The sequence below is a fragment of the Taudactylus pleione genome, unplaced genomic scaffold (assembly GCF_031769625.1).
Source record: "Taudactylus pleione unplaced genomic scaffold, aTauple2 ptg000910l, whole genome shotgun sequence".
Taxonomy (NCBI): domain Eukaryota; kingdom Metazoa; phylum Chordata; class Amphibia; order Anura; family Myobatrachidae; genus Taudactylus; species Taudactylus pleione.
In genome coordinates, this window is record NW_028285311.1 from 1,044,290 (window position 1) to 1,069,674 (window position 25,385).

A 25,385-nucleotide genomic window follows, 5' to 3' on the forward strand; every position below is an offset into this window, starting at 1 on the left:
AGGGTTAGGAGGATGTTAAACTGAAGAAAGAGAAGATGTGATAGATGTTTCCTATAAGAAGAGAGTTAGATAGGGAGCTATAAAAGGTTAGGTGGGCGGTCCTGGAATCTGACAAGCTTGTCTGAACAGGTGAGTTTTCAGAGAACGCTTGAATGTTTGGAAACTAGTGGAAAGTCTTATTGTGCATGGGAGGGCATTCCACAGGGTGGGTGCAGCCTGAAAAAAGTCCTGTAACCGTGCATGGGGACAAGTAATGGCGGGGATGACAAACGCAGATCTTGTGCAGAGCAGAGATGTCAGGTTGGAAGATATTTTGAGATAAGTGAAGAGATGTATGTTGGTGTGGTTTGGTTAATAGCTTTATGTATGAGTGTAAGTATTTTAAATTGAATATGGTAGAAGACCGGCAGCCAATGAAGGGACTGACAGAGTGGCTCCGCAGACACTGAACATTTGGTGAGAAAGATCAACCTCGCAGCTGCATTCAAAATGGATTGTAGTGGGGAGAGCCTGTTTTTGGGAAGACCAATAAGGAGACTATTGCAATAGACAATGCGGGAAATAATGAGTGCGTGTATTAGAGTTTTTGCAGTGTCTTGCATAAGATATGGTCGAATTTTGGCTGTTTTTTTAGATGTATGTAACAGGATTTAGAGACAGATGTGTGAAAGTGGACCTTTCCATTGTAATCGGGCATACAATTGGGCCACAAACTGTACCACATTTGGTTCCTGGGTCCCTGCTGTTTCCACCCTTATTTAAAAATATCCAAAATTCCTCGGGGTTGCCTCCCAAATAGAAGTTCAAAGGGAATGAACCCTATTGATGCCTGTGGCACCTCCTATACTGCAAACATGAGGTAAGGCAACAGGGTTTCCTAGTCTTTTTTTATTTCTTGAGCCACGGCTCACCGAATTATTTATTTATGGGTCCTACTGAACAGCTCAACCAATTTATGTGTCTTGCACAACTCCTTCATTAAGCCTGACATGAAGGGAGTGCCCTGATCAGTTAGGATTTCTTTTGGATTCCCAGACGAGTGTACAATCGTAGTAGCTTTTTTGCTATTGTACTTGACTTAATTTTCCAAAGTGGTATTGCCTCAGGATATCATGTCACTAGTCAAGTACTACCAGAACATATTGATGTCCTCAGGCTGACTTCTCTAAGGGGTCCACTAGGTCCATGGAAATCTGCTGAAATGGCACTGGGATTATAGGAAGAGGTATCAGGGGAATTTGGTAATCTGGTTTATGGGCAATCTGCTGACAAACTGCGCAGGCTTGGCAATATATCTTGACCACCGTGCAGATTCTTGGCCAGTAAAACCTCTATAGCATCGATTTAGAGGTTTCTCCCTCAAATGCCCCGCAAGGTGTGTATTGGCTGCCGCTAATACAAAAGGGATGTGTACTTGTGACACCAAGAGCTGGTTAACTATTTTCTCCAGAACCACAGATACCCTATAGAGCAGATCCTTTCCTACTATGAAGTATGGTTCTCCCTCAGCTATTCTCAGACTTCCACGCTCTTTTCACTTTCACACATATTTGAAGGCATTTTCCAATTCACAATCATTTAAATGATATCAAGCAAAGTCTTGGAGTGCTACAGTCCTCAACACAGGAGACCAATCTTCTCCAATTGGCAAAGTTTCTGTCCCCCTCAGTTCCTTCTATGACCAGGACTTCTTCCTTACATCTTCTGGAATGTGAAGCAGGTCTAGTAGCAGCCAAAGCCTGACTCCAAATTTTCCTGATTTCTCCCTTCAATTCTGGGGTAGAAGTAACAGGATCATTTAGAGTCAGGTGTCTGGCCAGTGATTCAGCCGATCCAGTCGAGTATAATTTCCCAGGACAGGGCAAAGTCTCACCCCAAAATAAGGGGTATGGGAACATTGGTGCTATTGCCACTACCACTTGCACCATTTGTCCCCTCATGGTAACAGGAAGATGAACACTGTTACTGCTCGGTAGTCCCATGGATGCATAGGACCTTTACTGGTGGTAGCCTGTTTGTCAGGCCTTCTGCAACTACAGTGCTGGATATCAAAGTGACTTTACTACCTGAATGCACCAATGACAATACTGCCTGTTGTTGTATCAGGCTGGTCACCTGGAACAGCAATGGGCTACCCATGGATGAGAACATGGTGAAACAAACGGGGAATGCAGGGGGCCTAGTCGCCCCACCTAACAATCCACCAGTTTTTGCCCAACTACTTTCTCTATCTGGCTAATTTTCTCCAGAATGTAATGACTGTCCCCAGCTCTTCAAACAACCGAGGATCACTCTGCAGGACCCATTTTTGCAGTTCCTAATTTAGGTTCCGCACACAAAGGTCAATTGCCAGGATTTCCAATATCCTCTGAGGAAATGACCAGCAGATCTAAGGCCAAGAACTGTGTTAAGTTGCTTAATCACTTTCTGACTGTACCAGTGGGACCACTGTAATTTGCTTGTGATTCCCTCCTGGATGCCATAACAATTGCGGGCACATCATATCAGCACAGAGTCTTCTATTCATCTATTTGATCCACCTCACGGAGACTACATTTCCCATACTGCTCCACAACGCAGATCCACCAACCCTCTCTGACTTCCTCTATACCCCGGCCAGGACTAAAAATTGAAGTGGAGACAGGTTATCACGCTTGGTGTCCACACCGGAATGGAAGGTAAGAACACTCTACAACTTATTTCCATTCTAAGCACCTGGAGTGCCATTAAGACCATCAAGGTCTCAGGAGTTTAAATATACAACTGCTACTTAAAGACTCCATTGGTGACATTCCTTCTATTTACCAGACGGATGTAATAGCCTTAGAGAAGATACCATGGAGTGATATAGGAAAAAGCTCATGTGTGTATATAAGAGGGGAGTAGAGTAATGAGGAGGCAATGTGTACAGAGGGGTGAGATACAGGGAGAGTGATGGATGTAATAGCCTTAGAGAAGATACCATGGAGTGATATAGGAAAAAGCTCATGTGTGTATATAAGAGGGGAGTAGAGTAATGAGGAGGCAATGTGTACAGAGGGGTGAGATACAGGGAGAGTGATGGTTGTAATAGCCTTAGAGAAGATACCATGAAGTGATATAGGAAAAAGCTCATGTGTGTATATAAGAGGGGAGTAGAGTAATGAGGAGGCAATGTGTACAGAGGGGTGAGATACAGGGAGAGTGATGGATGTAATAGCCTTAGAGAAGATACCATGGAGTGATATAGGAAAAAGCTCATGTGTGTATATAAGAGGGGAGTAGAGTAATGAGGAGGCAATGTGTACAGAGGGGTGACATACAGGGAGAGTGACGGATGTAATAGCCTTAGAGAAGATACCATGGAGTGATATAGGAAAAAGCTCATGTGTGTATATAAGAGGGGAGTAGAGTAATGAGGAGGCAATGTGTACAGAGGGGTGACATACAGGGAGAGTGACGGATGTAATAGCCTTAGAGAAGATACCATGGAGTGATATTACAACAATCAATTTTTAAAACATGTTGATTTTGGATTAAAAGGTGAAATTTGTAGGACAGGACATAAATGTCAGGTTTGAATATGAAATTATCTGGTCACAGATGGTGTTTAATATTTGTTACACTGTTTTTTTTTTTTTAACTTGCTTAGAAAACCCACTTAATTGTTGCACACTTTGTGTATTACCACAGTTAGTTGCCCCCCTCAGCTAGCTGCCCCCTAATACTGAATGGTAAGAAATAGTCTGGCTGATAAGACACATGACTACATCTGAGCCTATTGGTCAGTGGAATGAAATGCAGAGTAATGAAAGGACATACATAGCACTGTGTGTGTGTGAGTATATAACAGGCAGTGTGCTACTATAATCTATGCCTTACTGATCCCCATCACACACAGGTAATGACAATTACAGCAACTCATTACATCACATACGTATAACATCAGATGGAAGATGTGATGTACTCCACGATGGACTGACATTGGGAATATATCACCACATGGATCTCTTGGTTAGAGTTTAAGGAGACTGAGGACTATTTGCTTTCGGTTAGCAACACAAAAACATCTTTCCCTCCCTGTTCTTTGCAATGTCTGTTTCCTTCTGTTGTACATGATTGTGAAATATATACTTCTCTTTTATTACAGGTTGATTGTTGGATGGAAAATGTACCAATGTTTAGTCTACTGATGACGCTGTGTATTGTCCATTCTACAATTGCTGGTACTCAAAACACAAAAGATTAGCCCAAATAAATTTAAGCATTTGAATTATTTAAAAGTATTATGTTTTATGTCTTTCAGCTCATGTTTTTTTTTTATGTTTTATTTGATGTGTAATAAGATTTGATGTCTGTGAAAAACATTTCCCACACTCCGAGCATGGAAATGGCTTCTCCCCTGTGTGACATCTCTGATGTGTAACAAGATCTGATTTCTTTCTTAAACATTTCCCACACTCAGAGCATGGAAAAGGTTTATCCCCTGTGTGAGTTCTCTGATGTGTAACAAGATATGACTTCTGTGTAAACCATTTCCCACACTCAGAGCATAGAAACGGTCTTTCCCCTGTGTGAGTTCTGTGATGTGTAACAAGATTTGCTTTTGCTGTAAAACATTTCCCACACTCAGAACATGGAAATGGTTTCTCCCCTGTGTGACATCTCTGATGTGTAACAAGACTTGTTTTCCTTGTGAAACATTTCCCACACTCAGAGCATGGAAATGGTTTCTCCCCTGTGTGATATCTTTGATGTGTAACAAGACTTGTTTTCCTTGTGAAAAATTTCCCACATTCAGAACAGAAAAAGTTTTTATCACCTCTGTGAGCTGTACTGTGTGTAGCAATATTGGAGGTATCAGGGGAACATTTCTCATGATTAGAGGGACCAGATGATATATCTGCACTGTGACGTTCTGGATGCAAATACTGAGTAATGGGGAAGTCTCCTGAAGAACCCTGTCTGATGTTGTCTTCTTTTTTAAAATGTAAACACAAAATGAGATCTCTTTCTGAGGTATTCTTTATTGTGCGTCCATCTGTAGGAAATAAAATAAAGTGTATGGATAGCATTGCTATTACTAAGTTCTTGATATTTAGTGGTTTTGTTTCTTTTTCCAGATTGTAAATAAGATACAGTTACAAAATAACAAAGACGACTTGTCTTAAAATATAAAGAGAATTACATAACCCAGCAATGACAGCCCTCGTCAGCTGGCATTGGATATTTCATGGTTTGTACATTTGTGTAGCATATACTGAGGGTGAGGGGTATAGACAGCACCTAAGGGATGGTATAGTGGCAATGTGCAGCATATAATGTGGGTGAGGGGTATAGGCAGCACATAAGGGGGTGTATAGATCTAATATGCAGAATATATTGTGGGTGAGGGGTATAGACAGCACATAAGGAGGTGAATAGTAGTAATGTGCAGCATATGCTGTGGGTGAGGGGTATAATGGAGTGTATAGTAGTAATGTGCAGCATATACTGTGGGTGAGGGGTATAGGCAGCACATAAGAGGGTATATAATAGTAATGTGCAGCATATACTGTAGGTGAGGGGTATAGACAGCACATAAGGAGGTGAATAGTAGTAATGTGCAGCATATGCTGTGGGTGAGGGGTATAATGGATAGTATAGTAGTAATGTGCAGCATATACTGTGGGTGAGGGGTATAGGCAGCACATAAGAGGGTATATAATAGTAATGTGCAGCATATACTGTAGGTGAGGGGTATAGACAGCACATAAGGGGATGTATAGTAGTAATGTGCAGCATATACTGTGGGTGAGGGGTAGAATGGGGTGTATAGTAGTAATGTGCAGAATATACTGTGGGTGAGGGGTATAGACAGCACATAACGGGGTGTATAGTAGTAATGTGCAGCATATACTGTGAGTGAGGGGTACAGACAGCACACAAGGGGGTGTATAGTAGTACTGTGTAGCATATACTGTGGATGAGGGGTATAGACAGCACATAAGGGGGTGTATATTAGTAATGTGCAGCATATACTGTGGATGAGGGGTATACACAGCACATAAGGGGGTGTATAGTAGTAGTGTTGTACAGCATATACTGTGGGTGAGGGGTATAGACAGCACATAAAGGGGTGTATAGTAGTAATGTACAGCATATACTGTGGGTGAGGGGTATAGACAGCACATAAGGGGTGTATAATAGTAATGTGCAGCATATACTGTGGGTGAGGGGTATAGACAGCACATAAGGGGGTGTATAGTAGTAATGTGCAGCATATACTGTGGGTGAGGGGTATATACAGCACATAATGGGTGTATAGTAGTAATGTGCAGCATATACTGTGGGTGAAGGGTATAGGCAGCACATAAGGGGGTGTATAGTAGTAATGTACAGCATATACTGTGGGTGAGGGGTATATACAGCACAAGGGGTGTATAATAGTAATGTGCAGCATATACTGTGGGTGAGGGGTATAAACAGCACATAAGGGGGTGTATAGTAGTAATGTGCAGCATATACTGTGGGTGAGGGGTATAGACAGCACATAAGGGGTGTATAGTAGTAATGTGCAGCATATACTGTAGGTGAGGGGTATAGACAGCACATAAGGGGTGTATAGTAGTAATGTGCAGCATATACTGTGGGTGAGGGGTATAGACAGCACATAAGGGGGTGTATAGTAGTAATGTGCAGCATATACTGTGGGTGAGGGGTATAGACAGCACATAAGGGGTGTATAGTAGTAATGTGCAGCATATACTGTGGGTGAGGGGTATAGACAGCACATAAGGGGGTGTATAGTAGTAATGTGCAGCATACACTGTGGGTGAGGGGTATAGACAGCACATAAGGGGTGTATAGTAGTAATGTGCAGCATATACTGTGGGTGAGAGTTATAGACAGCACATAAGGGGGTGTATTGTAGTAATGTGCAGCATACACTGTAGGTGAGGGGTATAGACAGCAAATAAGGTGGTGTATAGTAGTAATGTGCAGCATATACTGTGGGTGAGGGGTATAGACAGCACATAAGGGGTGTATAGCAGTAATGTGCAGCATATACTGTGGGTGAGGTGTATAGACAGCACATAAGGGGTCTATAGTAGTAATGTGCAGCATACACTGTGGGTGAGGGGTATAGACAGCACATAAGGGGGTGTATAGTAGTAATGTACAGCATACACTGTGGGTGAGGGGTATAGACAGCACATAAGGGGTGTATAGTAGTAATGTGTACAATTAGGCTGTCATGTTGTGTATATGTAACATTGCCAGGTGACATATGAAAGGTATTAGAGGAAGTCTATCTCTGGCCGTGTCCTCTGTCTGTCTCTGAGACAGGGAGGAAAGAACTGCTGGAGGGTGCAGGATGGCACACATTAGTACGAGGAGATAACTAGAGGAGAGACCCATCATTGTCATAGATCCCCCTCCTCATTACCAATCCTCTGAGCCCATTGTTCTATCCCGGTAACTCTCAGACACTAAGGCACTCACACCACAGGGGGTAACTAGTAATCAGGGGGAGTGTACATCACACCCAGCCCCCCTGCAGGACTACCCAATACCAGGGAACACACTAATGAGTTTCCTGCACAGGGGTGTACACCTACATTGTGGGCACTGAGCTGTATTACAAGGACAGGACAGGAGGGGGTTGGGGATCAGTACTGTGTAACGTCCTCTGGTGTGTGGAGTTTAGGCTCCTAAAAGGAGATACTGGAGAGTGGAGCAGGACAGTATTACAGGATGGTACAGAGGGAAGAAGACCAGGCCTTGGTGGTGTTAGGCTGCTGGATTATGGATCCCCTCACACTTCTGAAGAACATTGCACCTGAGAGTTGTGTCACTGGATGGGCATACAGGGGGTGTTTGCAGTGACTGACATCCATCAGTACTTGGGGTGTGGGCTGCTGCCCCCTCTCAGGTACACTGTGTGGGTTACTTCTGACATGGCAACTGCTTTAGGTACCACTTAGTGTGATGTACTGTATTGTTATGGTATTACTACCATAACACACAATAAAGTGTTGCCTTCTAAAATGTTTAAATGATAGATAACAGGAGTCTAATAGGGACTGATGGCTCCTGGTGTATGAGATACACCAGAGAGTGTGGGGAGGAGACTGGTCAGATCACTGGGCTGGTAACACACAGTGACATGATGTGAGGGGGAGAGCAGGAGTATAATAGAGGCTGATGGCTCCTGATGTATGAGATACACCAGAGAGTGTGGGGAGGAGACTGGTCAGATATCTGGGCTGGTAACACACAGTGACATGATGTGAGGAGGAGAGCAGGAGTATAATAGGGGCTGATGGCTCCTGATGTATGAGATACACTAGAGAGTGTGGGGAGGAGACTGGTCAGATCTCTGGGCTGGTAACACACAGTGCCATGATGTGAGGGGGAGAGCAGGAGTATAATAGAGGCTGATGGCTCCTGATGTATGAGATACACCAGATGGTGTGAGGAGGAGACTGGTCAGATCTCTGGGCTGGTAACACACAGTGACATGATGTGAGGGGGAGAGCAGGAATATAATAGGGGCTGATGGCTCCTGATGTATGAGATACACCAGAGAGTGTGGGGAGGAGACTGGTAAGATCTCTGGGCTGGTAACATGATGTGAGGAGGAGAGCAGCATTTTAATAGGGGCTGATGGCTTCTGACTCCGCAAGTGGACAGATACATTTCCCTCATTAGTCTGTATTGACAGAAGAGGGTGTAGAAAAATAAATTATTGTAGTTACTAAGCAAGGAAAATATGTGACAGTGTTCTGTAATAAGTGTTTTTTCTCACCTGTGTTAATATCTGTAGGGATTTCCTCTTCCTTACACTGCAGACCACCCCTCACATACGTCTCTTCTTCTCCCTCTGTATCTTCTGCCTTTATATCAGTCACATATGTCTCTTCTCCCTCTATATTTTCTGCCTTTATATCAGTCACAGACATCTCTTCTTCTCCCTCTATATCTTCTGCCTTCATATCAGTCACATACGTCTCTTCTCCCTCTATATCTTCTGCCTTCATATCAGTCACATACGTCTCTTCTTCTCCCTCTATATCTTCTGCCTTCATATCAGTCACATGTGTCTCTTCTCCCTCTATATCTTCTGCCTTTATATCAGTCACATATGTCTCTTCTTCTCCCTCTATATCTTCTGCCTTTATATCAGTCACATACGTCTCTTCTGCTCCCTCTATATCTTCTGCCTTCATATCAGTCACATACGTCTCTTCTTCTCCCTCTATATCTTCTGCCTTCATATCAGTCACATACGTCTCTTCTTCCCGCTCTGTATCTTCTGCCTTCATATCAGTCACATATGTCTCTTCTTCTCCCTCTATATCTTCTGCCTTTATATCAGTCACAAACATCTCTTCTTCTTCCTCTATATGTTCTATATTTATTTTACACAGCCTTTCACCCTAAGTAACGCACAAAACCAGAAAATAACAGTTAAAATATGCCAGATTTAATTAATTCACAATAAGTAAAAGAAATCTAGTTAATAAGACACACAATTTCTACACAGATCATATAGTGACAGTCACTGTGGTATATAGTGAGACCCTAAATCCCACCTACCTGATGCTCCTGTGGGGTCCTGTGATTCTCCTCTGTACAATCCTGTGAATAAAGAGGATGGGGACATCTCTCTGGGTTATATCTGTTACTGGGTCCATCTGTAGGAGACACAGTGACTGAGTACATTGTATATATGTGATTATCAGATGATGTGTGTATAAAGTGGACGGGGACATCTCTCTGGGGTATTTATTTTACTGGGTCCATCTGTAGGAGACACACAGTGACTGAGTACACTGTATATATGTGATTATCAGATGATGTGTGTATATAGGGGCCCCCATACCTGCTCTCCCCTGTACAATACATGCCAGTCTCCTCTTACCAAGTGATGTGAGGGGCCGGTGATTCTCCATTATCACGTCCTTGTACAGATCCCTATATTCTTCTATATACTCCCCCTCCTGTATGGAGACATGGACAGTGACATCCTGACACCTTATAGAAACTTGATATACAGAATGATACAGTCATCACCCAGACACATCCCCTGGTGTTACTGTATAATGTCCCCTTCCCAGCAGTCACCTCTCCTGTCATCACCTGGTGTTACTATATAATGTCCCATTCCCAGCATTCACCTCTCCAGTCATCACCCAGACACATCCTCTGGTGTTACTGTATAATGTCCCATTCCCAGCATTCACCTCTCCAGTCATCACCCAGACACATCCCCTGCTGTTACTGTATAATGTCCCATTCCCAACAGTCACCTCTCCAGTCATCACCCAGACACATCCCCTGGTGTTACTGTATAATGTCCCATTCCCAGCAGTCACCTCTCCAGTCATCACCCAGACACATCCCCTGGTGTTACTGTATAATGTCCCATTCCCAGCAGTCTCATCACCCAGACACATCCCCTGGTGTTACTGTATAATGTTCCATTCCCAGCAGTCACCTCTCCAGTCAGCAGCTGAATGATCTTGTTGGTGATTTCCAGAATCGTCTGGTCATTGTGTCTCTCATGTATCAGTGAGTGAGGTGGAGGCACCGTGATGGGGCTCTGGGACCTGCTCAGTCCTCCTGACACATGGGGACGGCTGCTAGGTGTCTAACACTCACTGTATGTCTTCTTCACTAATGTGTAATCCTGTTTATTGGGAAAGATATCAATAAAAGGTTAAAATTATACTCATGGAGGTTTTTATTGAAGTGTCATTAGTTCACAATATGCAAGAAAGGTCAGTCTTACAAATAAAACCCTTATTCTGTAACTGTTGACCATATATAGGAAAGTGGACAGAATATAGCACATCTCCTGCCATCTTTATTACAGCGATAGAAAAGAAACTAAACAAGATACAAGATATCAATAAAAGGTTAAAATTATACTCATGGAGGTTTTTATTGAAGTGTCATTAGTTCACAATATGCAAGAAAGGTCAGTCTTACAAATAAAACCCTTATTCTGTAACTGTTGACCATATATAGGAAAGTGGACAGAATATAGCACATCTCCTGCCATCTTTATTACAGCGATAGAAAAGAAACTAAACAAGATACAGTGAGCAATGTAATATATCCCAGTTCCTGTGAGGACTGAGGCACTGATAATATGTATGTCTCTATATTATTACTATAGATGTGATGTCACTGTGACACCCCCAGATCCCCTCACCTCACCAGTCATGTCTCTGTATTATTACTATAGATATGTGATGTTACTGTGACACTCCCAGATCCCTTCAACTCCCCAGACATATCCCTGTCTTATAACTATAGATATAAATTATGTCACTGTGACAGTAACAGATCACTTTAGCTCCCCAGTTATGTCTCTGTATTATTACTATAGCTATAAGTGATGTCACTGTGACACTCCCAGATCCCCTCACCTCCCCATTCATGTACCTGTATTATTACTATAGATATAAGTGATGTCACTGTGACACTCCAGATCCCCTCACCTCCCCAGTCATGTCCCTGTATTATTACTATAGGTAAAAGTGATGTCACTGTGACACTCTCAGACCCCCTCACCTCCCCAGTCATGTCCCTGTATTATTACTATAGATATAAGTGATGTCACTGTGACAGTACCATATCCCCCTCACCTCCCCAGTCATGTCCCTGTATTATTACTATAGATATGTGACACTCCCAGATCCCCTCACCTCCCCAGTCATGTCCCTGTATTATTACTATAGATATAAGTGATGTCACAGTGACACTCCCAGATACCCTCACCTCCCCAGTCATGTCCCTGTATTATTACTAAATATATATATAAGTGATGTCACTGTGACACTATCAGATCCCCTCACCTCCCCAGTCATATCTCTGTATTATTACTATACATATAAGTGATGTTACTGTGACATTCCCAGATCCTTTCACCTCCCCAGTCAGCAGGTAGATGATCTCCAGGGTGAGATCTATTATTCTCTCAGTCATGTGACTCTTGTCCTTGTCCATCCTCAATGAATTATACAGGAGTCTCACGTGAAGTCTAGTATAGACTCTCTGCTTCCTTACAGCTGAATTATCTAGGAATGAAATATATTATTTACAATAAATATCAGAGTACATGTCACATACTCATATAGGAAACACCATGTGACCAGTAAGCCCTCCTCCCAGAGCTATAGAGATCTGGTCAGTGTTTCTCAGATCCAGCAACATAAGGCGCCTCAGATGCAGTCACACAATCCTATGTTGCTAAAGGACAAACCACCACAACTGCCGGCTGATAATTCTTTGCAGTTTAGATCCGGAAATATAAAACGGCAATGCCCCAGGAGCATTGTTCCTCCCAGACACCTGTTTTTATTCAAATTGCTCAACTTTAATTTTGTTACAAAGGGATGAATTAAAGAGAATTATTATTTATAGCTTTTGTTATATCATTCCAGAACATTTTAGATTTTCATGGCCACAATCACATTAAGAGGAGAATTCAATTAGACACGATATGCTTCATTTTCATGAAAAATGGATTATGGTGCAAATATATACTTATTGCGGAATCCTATTAGATGCGTTTTTCACGGGTGTAAATTCTACATAACAACATTTTTTGCGAATTAGTTATGATCACCTCCTAAGCAGGTAAACAGTTGGGGAAAATCCCTATATAAAGGAAAAATTCAGGAGTCTCCTTAAGGATTTATTTTTCAATACGAATTTTTTAAATACCGTAACTTGCCCAATAATGACATGTCATTTTTGGAGTGATAAAATGCAAAGAGTAGAAAAATTTGAAAATGTATGTGTACTGTACAGTCCCCTCTACCATATATAATAATAATACCACACATCAGTGTATGCTGGGAGCTATTCCCCCTCATATATCACTGTACAGTCCCCTCCCCTATATAATAATAATAATACCACATATCCGTATGTACTGGGAGCTGTGTTATTCCCCCTCATATATCACTGTACGGTCTCCTCTCCCCTATATAATAATAATACCACATATCAATGTGTGCTGGGAGCTGTGTTATCCCCCCTCATATATCACTGTACAGTCCCCTCTCCCCTATATAATAATACCACACATCAGTGTGTGCTGGGAGCTGTGTTATTCCCCCTCATATATCACTGTACTGTCCCCTCCTCCTATATAATAATAATACCACATATCAGTGTGTGCTGAGAGCTGTGTTATACCCCCTCATTTATCACTGTACAGTCCCTTCCCCCTACATAATAATAATACCCATATCAGTGTATGCTGGGAGCTGTGTTATTCCCCCTCGTATATCACTGTTCGGTCCCCTCTCCCCTATATAATAATAATACCACATATCAGTGTGTGCTGAGAGCTGTGTTATCCCCCCTCATTTATCACTGTACAGTCCCTTCCCCCTACATAATAATAATACCACATATCAGTGTGTGCTGGGAGCTGTGTTATTCCCTCATATATCACTGTACAGTCCCCTCTCCCCCTATATAATAATCCAACATATCAGTGTGTGCTAGAAGCTGTGCTATTCCCCCCTCATATATCACTATACGGTCCCCTCTCCCCTATATAATAATATTACCACATATCAGTGTGTCCTGGGAGCTGTGTTATTCCCCCTCATATATCACTGTACGGTCCCCTCCCCCCTACATAATAATAATACCACATATCAGTGTGTGCTGAGAGCTGTGTTATTCCCCCTCATATATCACTGTATGGTCCCCTCTCCCCTATATAACAAGAGATATGGTAAGAACTTACCTTTGTTATCTGTTTCTATGAAGTCCATAGGGTCCACAGAGTTGACCTTGGGGTATAGCTGGATCTGGATCCACGGGCACCACGCAGTTAAAGCTTTGCTGCTCCCAGGATGCACTTGGGTGCGTCCTCCTCTATACCCCGCCCCCGAGCCACAGGCACCTCAGTTGGTAAGCAGCCAAGGCCGGAGGAGGAGACTAAACAGAGAGAAGGAAGACTGGAACACACAAGAAACCATACTCACAGAAATGGGAGACGGAAAACCGGTGACCAGCCACACAGCCCATATGAAGCCAGGTGCGTCAGGGTGGGCGCCCTGTGGACCCTATGGACTTCGTAGAAACAGAGATAACAAAGGTAAGTTCTTACCATATCTCTTGTTTTTTACTTCAGGGTCCACAGGGTTGACCTTGGGGATGTCCCAAAGCAGTTCAACTAAGGGCGGAGACGCTCCTGTGCTGAAAGGAGCACCCGGCGCCCGAAGGATGCATCCTGAGAGTTGAAGGTGTCAAACGCATAGAACCTCAAAAACGTTTGAATTGAAGACCAAGTGGCCACCTTACACAGCTGAACAGCAGAGGCGCCACGTCTAGCAGCCCAAGAGGGACCCACAGAACGAGTGGAATGAGCCTTAACAGAGGCTGGCACAGGTAAACCCTCCTGTGCATAAGCCTCACAAATAACGGAACGAAGCCAACGGGCTAACGTTTGTTTGTTGGCAGGCCAACCCCTCTTGTGAAAACCGAAGAGGACAATGAATCAGATTTTCTAACCAAAGCAGTCCGGTCCACATAGATTCTAAGCTCCAGGACTACATCTAAGGAAGCCTCACCAGCTGAAAGATCAGGTGACTGAAAAGCTGGCACAACAAGTTCCTGATTAATGTGGAACTTGGAAACCACTTTGGGCAAAAACTCAGGACGAGTGCGGAGCACCGCTCTGTCCTGGTGAAAAATCAGAAAAGGAGGGCGACAGGAAAGCGCCCCCAATTCTGACACCCTCCTGGCAGAAGCAATTGCCAGGAGAAAAACGGACTTAAATGTCAGCCACTTGAGTTCCACCAACTCAAGCGGCTCAAAAGGAGGACCCTGCAAGACCCGTAGCACCACCGCCAAGTCCCAAGGAGCCACCGGAGGCATGAAGGGAGGCTGGATCCGGAGAACACCCTGAAAAAAGGTGTGAACATCTGGCAGTGTAGCAATCCGTCGTTGAAACCACACGGACAAAGCAGACACATGAACCTTCAGAGAGGCAAGGCGTAAGCCGAGGTCCAAACCTGATTGAAGGAACTCCAAGATTCTGGAAACCCCGGAACACCTGAGGATCATAGCTTCTGGATTCACACCACCGAAAGTGTGCCACACCCTATGGTAAATCCGTGCGGAAGCAGGCTTGCGTGCCCTAAGCATGGTACCAATGACCGAACTGGAGAAACCCCGAGACCTTAAGACGGCTGTCTCAAGAGCCACGCCGTCAAAGACAGCCGACCCAGATCCGGGTAAAGGCAGGGCCCTTGAGACAATAGGTCTTGACGCTGAGGAAGAAGGTACGGAGCATCGATGGAGAGGCACCTCAGATCGGAGTACCAAGGACTGGGCCACGCCGGAGCTACCAGCACGAGCGTACCGCCGTCCTGCTTGAATTTCCGCAGAACCCGAGGAAGCAGGGATATCGGAGGAAACAGATACGCCAGGTGAAACGTCCATTTCACCGACAGTGCGTCTACCAGACAGGCGCCTGCGTCTCTTGTCCTTGACCCGTACACGGGCAACTTGTGATTGTGACGGGAGGCCATCAAGTCCAGCTCCGGCAGCCCCCACCTGTCCACAAGTAGCTGAAATACCTCTGGATGAAGCGACCATTCCCCGGGATGCACGTCGTGACGGCTGAGGAAGTCCGCTTCCCAATTGAGGACTCCGGGAATGAAGACTGCCGAGATCGCTGGAATGTGACACTCCGCCCAAGCAAGAATGCGAGACACCTCCGACATCGCTGCCTGACTGCGAGTTCCTCCTTGGTGGTTGATATACGCCACCGTGGTGGCCTTGCCGGACTGCACCTGAACCGCCCTTCCGTGAAGAACGGGGCCAGATGACTGCAGGGCCCTGCATACTGCCCGCAGTTCCAGGATGTTGATGGGGAGAAGTGCTTCTTCCACGTACCAACGACCCTGAATCGATAATGAGCCAGTCACTGCCCCCCAACCCCGGAGACTGGCATCCGTCGTGATCAGGACCCAGTCCGGGATCCAAAAGGGGCGCCTCTCGACCAGATGTGCTGTCTGAAGCCACCAAGCCAAAGACTGCCGAACCTCCGGGGACAACACCAGCCTCTGAGAGCGGATCCGGTGAGGTAACCCGTTCCATTCTGATAGAATCAGCCCCTGCAGGGGCCGGGAATGGAAATGGGCAAATTCCACCATGTCGAATGTCGACACCATGGACCCCAGAACTCTCATAGCCGAATGTACCGACAAGCGGCAACTGCTCAGGCAACTGTAGAAAGGAGACCTCAGGTATCCGCAGCTGTAGGGAGGAGACCTTCTCCGGAGTCAGGAAGATCCGTTGCTGACGAGAATCCAGCAGGGCTCCCAAATGAACCATCCGCTGTGATGGAATCAAGGAGGACTTTTTCCAATTTATCAGCCACCCGTGCGCTTGCAGGCAAGCGATCGTCAGGTGCAGATGTTGAAGCAATACCTCCGGGGAGCTCGCCAGCAACAGGAGGTCGTCCAGATACGGCAGCAGCCGTACATTCTGGTTCTGAAGATGTGCGGCCATGACAGCCATAATCTTCGTGAACACCCTCGGCGCCATGGAGAGGCCAAAGGGTAGCGCCCTGAACTGATAATGTTGCTGAAGAACAGCGAACTTCAGATACCGCTGGTGCGAAGGTGCTATCGGAACATGGAGGTAGGCGTCCTGGATATCCAGGGACACCATGTAATTCCCAGGTTCCATCGCCAGAATGATGGAACGTAACGTTTCCATCCTGAATTTGGGAACTCTGAGGAATTTGTTCAGAGAGTTCAAACTGAGGATAGGGCGATGAGAACCATTGGGTTTCTGCACCAGAAACAGAGACGAATAGTACCCCGCCCCTCGTTGTGATTGAGGAACGGGAACAATGACCCCTGCTTTCAGCAAGGATGCTATAGCCTCCTGAATCTGTAACGCCTTGGTCCTGTCCTGAGAAGGACTCGTGCAGAATAACTGGTGGGGCGGTCTGTGCCGAAAAGACAGGGCGTAGCTCTGGGAGACCACTTCTCGAACCCAGGAATCCGTGGTGGTATTGTGCCAGCACTGGGCAAACAGAAGAAGTCGGCCTCCCACTCTGGGGTCCCCCAGAGGGAGGCCCATCCCATCAGGCAGAAGGTTTATCTTCCTGTTTGGAAGAAGGGCGTCTGGCACTCCAGGCCTGCTTCTTGGGCTTAGAAGCGGCCTTGGTCACCGACTGCCTCGGGAAGGACTGACCTTTAGCCTTGCCCTGAACCCGAAAGGACCGAAAGGCAGAGCTCCGTACCTTGGTAGGCACAGAAGCCGAAGGAAGGAAGGCTGATTTAGACTTAGCGAGAGTATCCACTATTTTGTCCAAGACTTTTTGTCCAAAAAGCAACTCCCCATTAAAAGGTAAGGCCTCCAGGCCCTTTTTGGAGTCTGCGTCAGCTCTCCAAGACCTCAGCCTCAAGGACCGACGCGCTGACACAGCTGCAGCCGACACTCGAGGTCAGCAGGTTTGCATCTAACGATGCTTTCCCAATGTAGGAAGCCGCATCCCTCATTTGTCCTATCAACGCTCTCTGGATCTCCGGAGCATCCTCCGGAAAGGTATCCTCCAAAGCGTTGGCCCAGCTCTCGATGGCCTTAGCCACCCAAGAGATGGCCATGGACGGACGGGCCACGGCCCCCGAGAGAGAGTAGATAGACTTTAAACAAGTCTCCACCTTCCTGTCTGTGGGATCTTTCAGGGAGGAGATCGACGGCAAAGGCAGCGTAGCGCTTTTAATTAAGCGGGTAACGTGGGAATCCACCGCAGGCGGAGTTTCCCACTTCCTGCAATGAGCCTCAGGAAAGGGATAGTTGGAAGCCAACCTTTTCTGCGGTTGGAATCTCTTGCTGGGCAACTGCCAGGCCCCTGCCATATGATCCGTTAACTGGTCGGACAGGGGAAAAACCGTCGAAGTTACTTTGGCCTTTTTAAAATTAGGGTACTTCGACCTGGGAGCCGGCGCATCCTCCTCTATATGAAGGATGGCCCGCACCGCCCTAACCAATGCCGGTACATTAATGAAGGACTTAGCCTCCACCTCCGGGGCCCCGGCATCCGAGTCAGAGTCTTCATGGATCTCCCCGTCATCCGAAGACACGTCCGTGTCCGTGAACTGTGCCGCCAATGAAGCCGGAACGGGTCGAATGGACACCCGTGGGGGCAAATCACTGTGCAACATAGATTGAAAGGCCGATGACGAAGCCGCCAGACTCTGAACAGAGCTGGAGAGGACATCCACCCAGGGAGGGGGTACTGTTTGAGGATACCCCTGAAAAGGTACCATCGACTGCTGCGGCACCGTGGGAGATTGCACGAATACAGGCAATCCCGCATAAGGACCCACAGTCTGAGACCCGGGAGGAGACTGCACCAGACGCGTCACACTCAGGGAACGGGGGATGGTAGGTTGGGGCAACGCCCTAGAAGGGACCGCAAGCCGGTCCGCGATCGACGCCAGCACTTGCGTAAACATCGCCCAAGGAAGATCCTGCGCCACCGGGGGTTTAGAGGGACCAGGTACCAGCGCCCGCACAGACCGTCCTGAGACAAATCCGCTCCGTCAACCCCTGCCGAACAGCGTCGGCAGGAAAACAACACAGGAGCCACGGAGAGCTCATTCTCCTCATCAGACATGACACAAAACTTTTTGCAGCAAAAATGTATCACCGAAACGAGGTAATGCGTATAACACCTGCGCACTCCCAAGTATGCAACACAAACAGCCCACAATATGGTACTGAGTAGCACACCGCTGTATGTGACGGACCTCACAAATACGTAGATCTATATAAGTGAGGTATACAGAAAGAACACCCCTCCCCCACGCACCTGCGGGCCTTAGGAGAAGGAAAGGGATAGGTAAAAAGCTGACAGTAAGTAGAAAAAGCACAGACAGCAGCACTAGCAATAGTCACATACCATGCAGGAAGTTATATTCACTGCACCTTCAGCTACAATCAACCTCCCAGATTCAGTTTCTGGGAGGGCTATAGCGCTGCGAACACTGTCCTGAACAGGGGAGAGGTACGCAGGGGGACCGGTCCACTGGAAGCCGCCTGGGAGCTCTGCGTTGCTGCCTGGGAAGATGGCCGCCAGAGAGCTCTGAGGAGGAGTGGCCAAGTTAGAACAGCCCAGCGACGCCAGCACGCATGAGAGAAGGCGCGCTGGGCTGAGGGGAGGAGCCGCTCAAGCAGGGAAGGCTGCCTCCCCTGCTAGTAAAGAAACCCCAGGGACGCCGGTTCCCTGCCGGCCTTACACCCTGGTGGTCCAGCGGTCACGCGGGGTATACCACAGAAGGGGGAGCCCGCCGCCGGTCTGTCCCCAGAGACCGGCGGCATGAAGACTACATTTACACTTCCCCGAAGCGCTGCACGCTGCTTACCTGGCCCCTTGTGTCCGGCAGCAGTCTGTGGAAGGTCCCGGAGCCACGCTAGTACTGACTCCGGGGTCCCGCTGCGATCCCCAGATCAGTACTGGTGTCGCAGCGCCAGCGGGGCTGTTGGAGCGGCAGCGTGGACATCCAGATGGACAGTCTGATGCTGCCGCTCAGAAGAAGTAAAAATAAAGAAATAAACTCTTCTTTTCTTCTTTTGTAAAAATAAAAATAAAGCTGCGCCAGGGTGACCCGACTCTGGCCGGGCACCAACTAAAACTGAGGTGCCTGTGGCTCGGGGGTATAGAGGATGGACCCAAGTGCATCCTGGGAGCAGCAAAGCTTTAACTGCGTGGTGCCCGTGGATCCAGATCCAGCTATACCCCAAGGTCAACCCTGTGGACCCCCTATGGACCCTGAAGTAGAAAATAATAATACCACATATCAGTGTGTGCCGGGAGCTGTGTTATTCCCCCTCATATATCACTGTACGGTTCCCTCCCCCCTATATAATAATATAATATATACAGGACGCGTTACCTGGCTCCGGCTGTGTCTGGAATATGTATAACAAAATGGCAGCTAAAGCCCCTGTGGCCCCGCCCTCTCTGCTCTGTGATTGGTAGACTATAAGAATATGGCCGCCGGTCACCATACATGAGGACACCATTAGACTATATTCCAGTTACTCTAGTGATGACGCTGTGAGCGGCAGGTGCCGGTGGCCTCTGCTTTACAGGACGTCCTTCCTACTTTGTTGCGCCTGATTGGCTACTCGCTGCTGCCAATCACCGCACTGAGGTGAATGAGAGGAGGGCGGTCACTATGATAAGAGGGGCGGGGCAGACAGTAGCCATAGCTACACGGAGATTAGAGGGGCGTGGTTATGTATAGCGGCGTTTTTTCTATTACAGGAAGAGAGCGGCTGGGAGCAGGTAATGGTATTCATTATTATTATACAGGGGGAAAAGACTGTGGTGTCCTGTCATTATTATTATACAGGGGGAAAAGACTGTGGTGTCCTGTCATTATTATTATACAGGGGGAAAAGACTGTGGTGTCCTGTCATTATTATTATACAGGGGGAAAAGACTGTGGTGTCCTGTCATTATTATTATACAGGGGGAAAAGACTGTGGTGTCCTGTCATTATTATTATACAGGGGGAAAAGACTGTGGTGTCCTGTCATTATTATTATACAGGGGGAAAAGACTGTGGTGTCCTGTCATTATTATTATACAGGGGGAAAAGACTGTGGTGTCCTGTCATTATTATTATACAGGGGGAAAAGACTGTGGTGTCCTGTCATTATTATTATACAGGGGGAAAAGACTGTGGTGTCCTGTCATTATTATTATACAGGGGGAAAAGACTGTGGTGTCCTGTCATTATTATTATACAGGGGGAAAAGACTGTGGTGTCCTGTCATTATTATTATACAGGGGGAAAAGACTGTGGTGTCCTGTCATTATTATTATACAGGGGGAAAAGACTGTGGTGTCCTGTCATTATTATTATACAGGGGGAAAAGACTGTGGTGTCCTGTCATTATTATTATACAGGGGGAAAAGACTGTGGTGTCCTGTCATTATTATTATACAGGGGGAAAAGACTGTGGTGTCCTGTCATTATTATTATACAGGGGGAAAAGACTGTGGTGTCCTGTCATTATTATTATACAGGGGGAAAAGACTGTGGTGTCCTGTCATTATTATTATACAGGGGGAAAAGACTGTGGTGTCCTGTCATTATTATTATACAGGGGGAAAAGACTGTGGTGTCCTGTCATTATTATTATACAGGGGGAAAAGACTGTGGTGTCCTGTCATTATTATTATACAGGGGGAAAAGACTGTGGTGTCCTGTCATTATTATTATACAGGGGGAAAAGACTGTGGTGTCCTGTCATTATTATTATACAGGGGGAAAAGACTGTGGTGTCCTGTCATTATTATTATACAGGGGGAAAAGACTGTGGTGTCCTGTCATTATTATTATACAGGGGGAAAAGACTGTGGTGTCCTGTCATTATTATTATACAGGGGGAAAAGACTGTGGTGTCCTGTCATTATTATTATACAGGGGGAAAAGACTGTGGTGTCCTGTCATTATTATTATACAGGGGGAAAAGACTGTGGTGTCCTGTCATTATTATTATACAGGGGGAAAAGACTGTGGTGTCCTGTCATTATTATTATACAGGGGGAAAAGACTGTGGTGTCCTGTCATTATTATTATACAGGGGGAAAAGACTGTGGTGTCCTGTCATTATTATTATACAGGGGGAAAAGACTGTGGTGTCCTGTCATTATTATTATACAGGGGGAAAAGACTGTGGTGTCCTGTCATTATTATTATACAGGGGGAAAAGACTGTGGTGTCCTGTCATTATTATTATACAGGGGGAAAAGACTGTGGTGTCCTGTCATTATTATTATACAGGGGGAAAAGACTGTGGTGTCCTGTCATTATTATTATACAGGGGGAAAAGACTGTGGTGTCCTGTCATTATTATTATACAGGGGGAAAAGACTGTGGTGTCCTGTCATTATTATTATACAGGGGGAAAAGACTGTGGTGTCCTGTCATTATTATTATACAGGGGGAAAAGACTGTGGTGTCCTGTCATTATTATTATACAGGGGGAAAAGACTGTGGTGTCCTGTCATTATTATTATACAGGGGGAAAAGACTGTGGTGTCCTGTCATTATTATTATACAGGGGGAAAAGACTGTGGTGTCCTGTCATTATTATTATACAGGGGGAAAAGACTGTGGTGTCCTGTCATTATTATTATACAGGGGGAAAAGACTGTGGTGTCCTGTCATTATTATTATACAGGGGGAAAAGACTGTGGTGTCCTGTCATTATTATTATACAGGGGGAAAAGACTGTGGTGTCCTGTCATTATTATTATACAGGGGGAAAAGACTGTGGTGTCCTGTCATTATTATTATACAGGGGGAAAAGACTGTGGTGTCCTGTCATTATTATTATACAGGGGGAAAAGACTGTGGTGTCCTGTCATTATTATTATACAGGGGGAAAAGACTGTGGTGTCCTGGCACTATTATTATACAGGGGGAAAAGACTGTGGTGTCCTGTCATTATTATTATACAGGGGGAAAAGACTGTGGTGTCCTGTCATTATTATTATACAGGGGGAAAAGACTGTGGTGTCCTGTCATTATTATTATACAGGGGGAAAAGACTGTGGTGTCCTGTCATTATTATTATACAGGGGGAAAAGACTGTGGTGTCCTGTCATTATTATTATACAGGGGGAAAAGACTGTGGTGTCCTGTCATTATTATTATACAGGGGGAAAAGACTGTGGTGTCCTGTCATTATTATTATACAGGGGGAAAAGACTGTGGTGTCCTGTCATTATTATTATACAGGGGGAAAAGACTGTGGTGTCCTGTCATTATTATTATACAGGGGGAAAAGACTGTGGTGTCCTGTCATTATTATTATACAGGGGGAAAAGACTGTGGTGTCCTGTCATTATTATTATACAGGGGGAAAAGACTGTGGTGTCCTGTCATTATTATTATACAGGGGGAAAAGACTGTGGTGTCCTGTCATTATTATTATACAGGGGGAAAAGACTGTGGTGTCCTGTCATTATTATTATACAGGGGGAAAAGACTGTGGTGTCCTGTCATTATTATTATACAGGGGGAAAAGACTGTGGTGTCCTGTCATTATTATTATACAGGGGGAAAAGACTGTGGTGTCCTGTCATTATTATTATACAGGGGGAAAAGACTGTGGTGTCCTGTCATTATTATTATACAGGGGGAAAAGACTGTGGTGTCCTGTCATTATTATTATACAGGGGGAAAAGACTGTGGTGTCCTGTCATTATTATTATACAGGGGGAAAAGACTGTGGTGTCCTGTCATTATTATTATACAGGGGGAAAAGACTGTGGTGTCCTGTCATTATTATTATACAGGGGGAAAAGACTGTGGTGTCCTGTCATTATTATTATACAGGGGGAAAAGACTGTGGTGTCCTGTCATTATTATTATACAGGGGGAAAAGACTGTGGTGTCCTGTCATTATTATTATACAGGGGGAAAAGACTGTGGTGTCCTGTCATTATTATTATACAGGGGGAAAAGACTGTGGTGTCCTGTCATTATTATTATACAGGGGGAAAAGACTGTGGTGTCCTGTCATTATTATTATACAGGGGGAAAAGACTGTGGTGTCCTGTCATTATTATTATACAGGGGGAAAAGACTGTGGTGTCCTGTCATTATTATTATACAGGGGGAAAAGACTGTGGTGTCCTGTCATTATTATTATACAGGGGGAAAAGACTGTGGTGTCCTGTCATTATTATTATACAGGGGGAAAAGACTGTGGTGTCCTGTCATTATTATTATACAGGGGGAAAAGACTGTGGTGTCCTGTCATTATTATTATACAGGGGGAAAAGACTGTGGTGTCCTGTCATTATTATTATACAGGGGGAAAAGACTGTGGTGTCCTGTCATTATTATTATACAGGGGGAAAAGACTGTGGTGTCCTGTCATTATTATTATACAGGGGGAAAAGACTGTGGTGTCCTGTCATTATTATTATACAGGGGGAAAAGACTGTGGTGTCCTGTCATTATTATTATACAGGGGGAAAAGACTGTGGTGTCCTGTCATTATTATTATACAGGGGGAAAAGACTGTGGTGTCCTGTCATTATTATTATACAGGGGGAAAAGACTGTGGTGTCCTGTCATTATTATTATACAGGGGGAAAAGACTGTGGTGTCCTGGCACTATTATTATACAGGGGGAAAAGACTGTGGTGTCCTGTCATTATTATTATACAGGGGGAAAAGACTGTGGTGTCCTGTCATTATTATTATACAGGGGGAAAAGACTGTGGTGTCCTGGCACTATTATTATACAGGGGGAAAAGACTGTGGTGTCCTGTCATTATTATTATACAGGGGGAAAAGACTGTGGTGTCCTGTCATTATTATTATACAGGGGGAAAAGACTGTGGTGTCCTGTCATTATTATTATACAGGGGGAAAAGACTGTGGTGTCCTGTCATTATTATTATACAGGGGGAAAAGACTGTGGTGTCCTGTCATTATTATTATACAGGGGGAAAAGACTGTGGTGTCCTGTCATTATTATTATACAGGGGGAAAAGACTGTGGTGTCCTGTCATTATTATAATACAGTGGAAGCAGCCTGTGGTGTCCTGGTACTATTATTATACAGGTGGAGCAGACTGTGTTCTGTTATTAGTATACAGGGGGAGCAGACCGTGGTGTCCTGGCACTATTATTATACAGGGGGAAAAGACTGTGGTGTCCTGTCATTATTATTATACAGGGGGAAAAGACTGTGGTGTCCTGTCATTATTATAATACAGTGGAAGCAGCCTGTGGTGTCCTGGTACTATTATTATACAGGTGGAGCAGACTGTGTTCTGTTATTAGTATACAGGGGGAGCAGACCGTGGTGTCCTGGCACTATTATTATACAGGGGGAGCAGACTGTGGTGTCCTGTCATTATTATTATACAGGGGGAAAAGACTGTGGTGTCCTGTCATTATTATTATACAGGGGGAAAAGACTGTGGTGTCCTGTCATTATTATTATACAGGGGGAAAAGACTGTGGTGTCCTGTCATTATTATTATACAGGGGGAAAAGACTGTGGTGTCCTGTCATTATTATTATACAGGGGGAAAAGACTGTGGTGTCCTGTCATTATTATTATACAGGGGGAAAAGACTGTGGTGTCCTGTCATTATTATTATACAGGGGGAAAAGACTGTGGTGTCCTGTCATTATTATTATACAGGGGGAAAAGACTGTGGTGTCCTGTCATTATTATTATACAGGGGGAAAAGACTGTGGTGTCCTGTCATTATTATTATACAGGGGGAAAAGACTGTGGTGTCCTGTCATTATTATTATACAGGGGGAAAAGACTGTGGTGTCCTGTCATTATTATTATACAGGGGGAAAAGACTGTGGTGT

At 45.3% G+C, this 25,385-nt stretch overlaps 1 protein-coding gene across 1 annotated transcript; it reads right to left on the reverse strand.

Moving 5' to 3' along the window:
- Nucleotides 1-3,331: 3,331 nt before the first annotated feature.
- On the reverse strand, nucleotides 3,332-19,953 carry LOC148473821 (uncharacterized). Its single transcript, XM_088459425.1, has 6 exons — nucleotides 19,917-19,953; nucleotides 10,463-10,654; nucleotides 9,887-9,965; nucleotides 9,562-9,659; nucleotides 8,771-9,401; nucleotides 3,332-5,020 (listed from the first exon to the last, which is right to left on the reverse strand). The coding sequence occupies exons 3-6, from the start codon at nucleotides 9,915-9,917 to the stop codon at nucleotides 4,287-4,289; spliced, it is 1,494 nt and encodes a 497-aa protein (XP_088315551.1). The 5' UTR covers nucleotides 9,918-9,965; nucleotides 10,463-10,654; nucleotides 19,917-19,953; the 3' UTR covers nucleotides 3,332-4,286.
- Nucleotides 19,954-25,385: the final 5,432 nt, after the last annotated feature.

Bases quoted from the DNA above. Each gene is read 5' to 3' on its own strand.
- LOC148473821 (XM_088459425.1), bottom strand. From the start codon at position 9,917: ATGGAGAATCACCGGCCCCTCACATCACTTG. The intron at 9,402-9,561 runs GTAGGTGGGATT...TGCGTTACTTAG, and splicing joins GGACCCCACAGGAGCATCAG to GGTGAAAGGCTGTGTAAAAT. The intron at 5,021-8,770 runs GTGAGAAAAAAC...TATTTCCTACAG, and splicing joins CCCTACAGATATTAACACAG to ATGGACGCACAATAAAGAAT.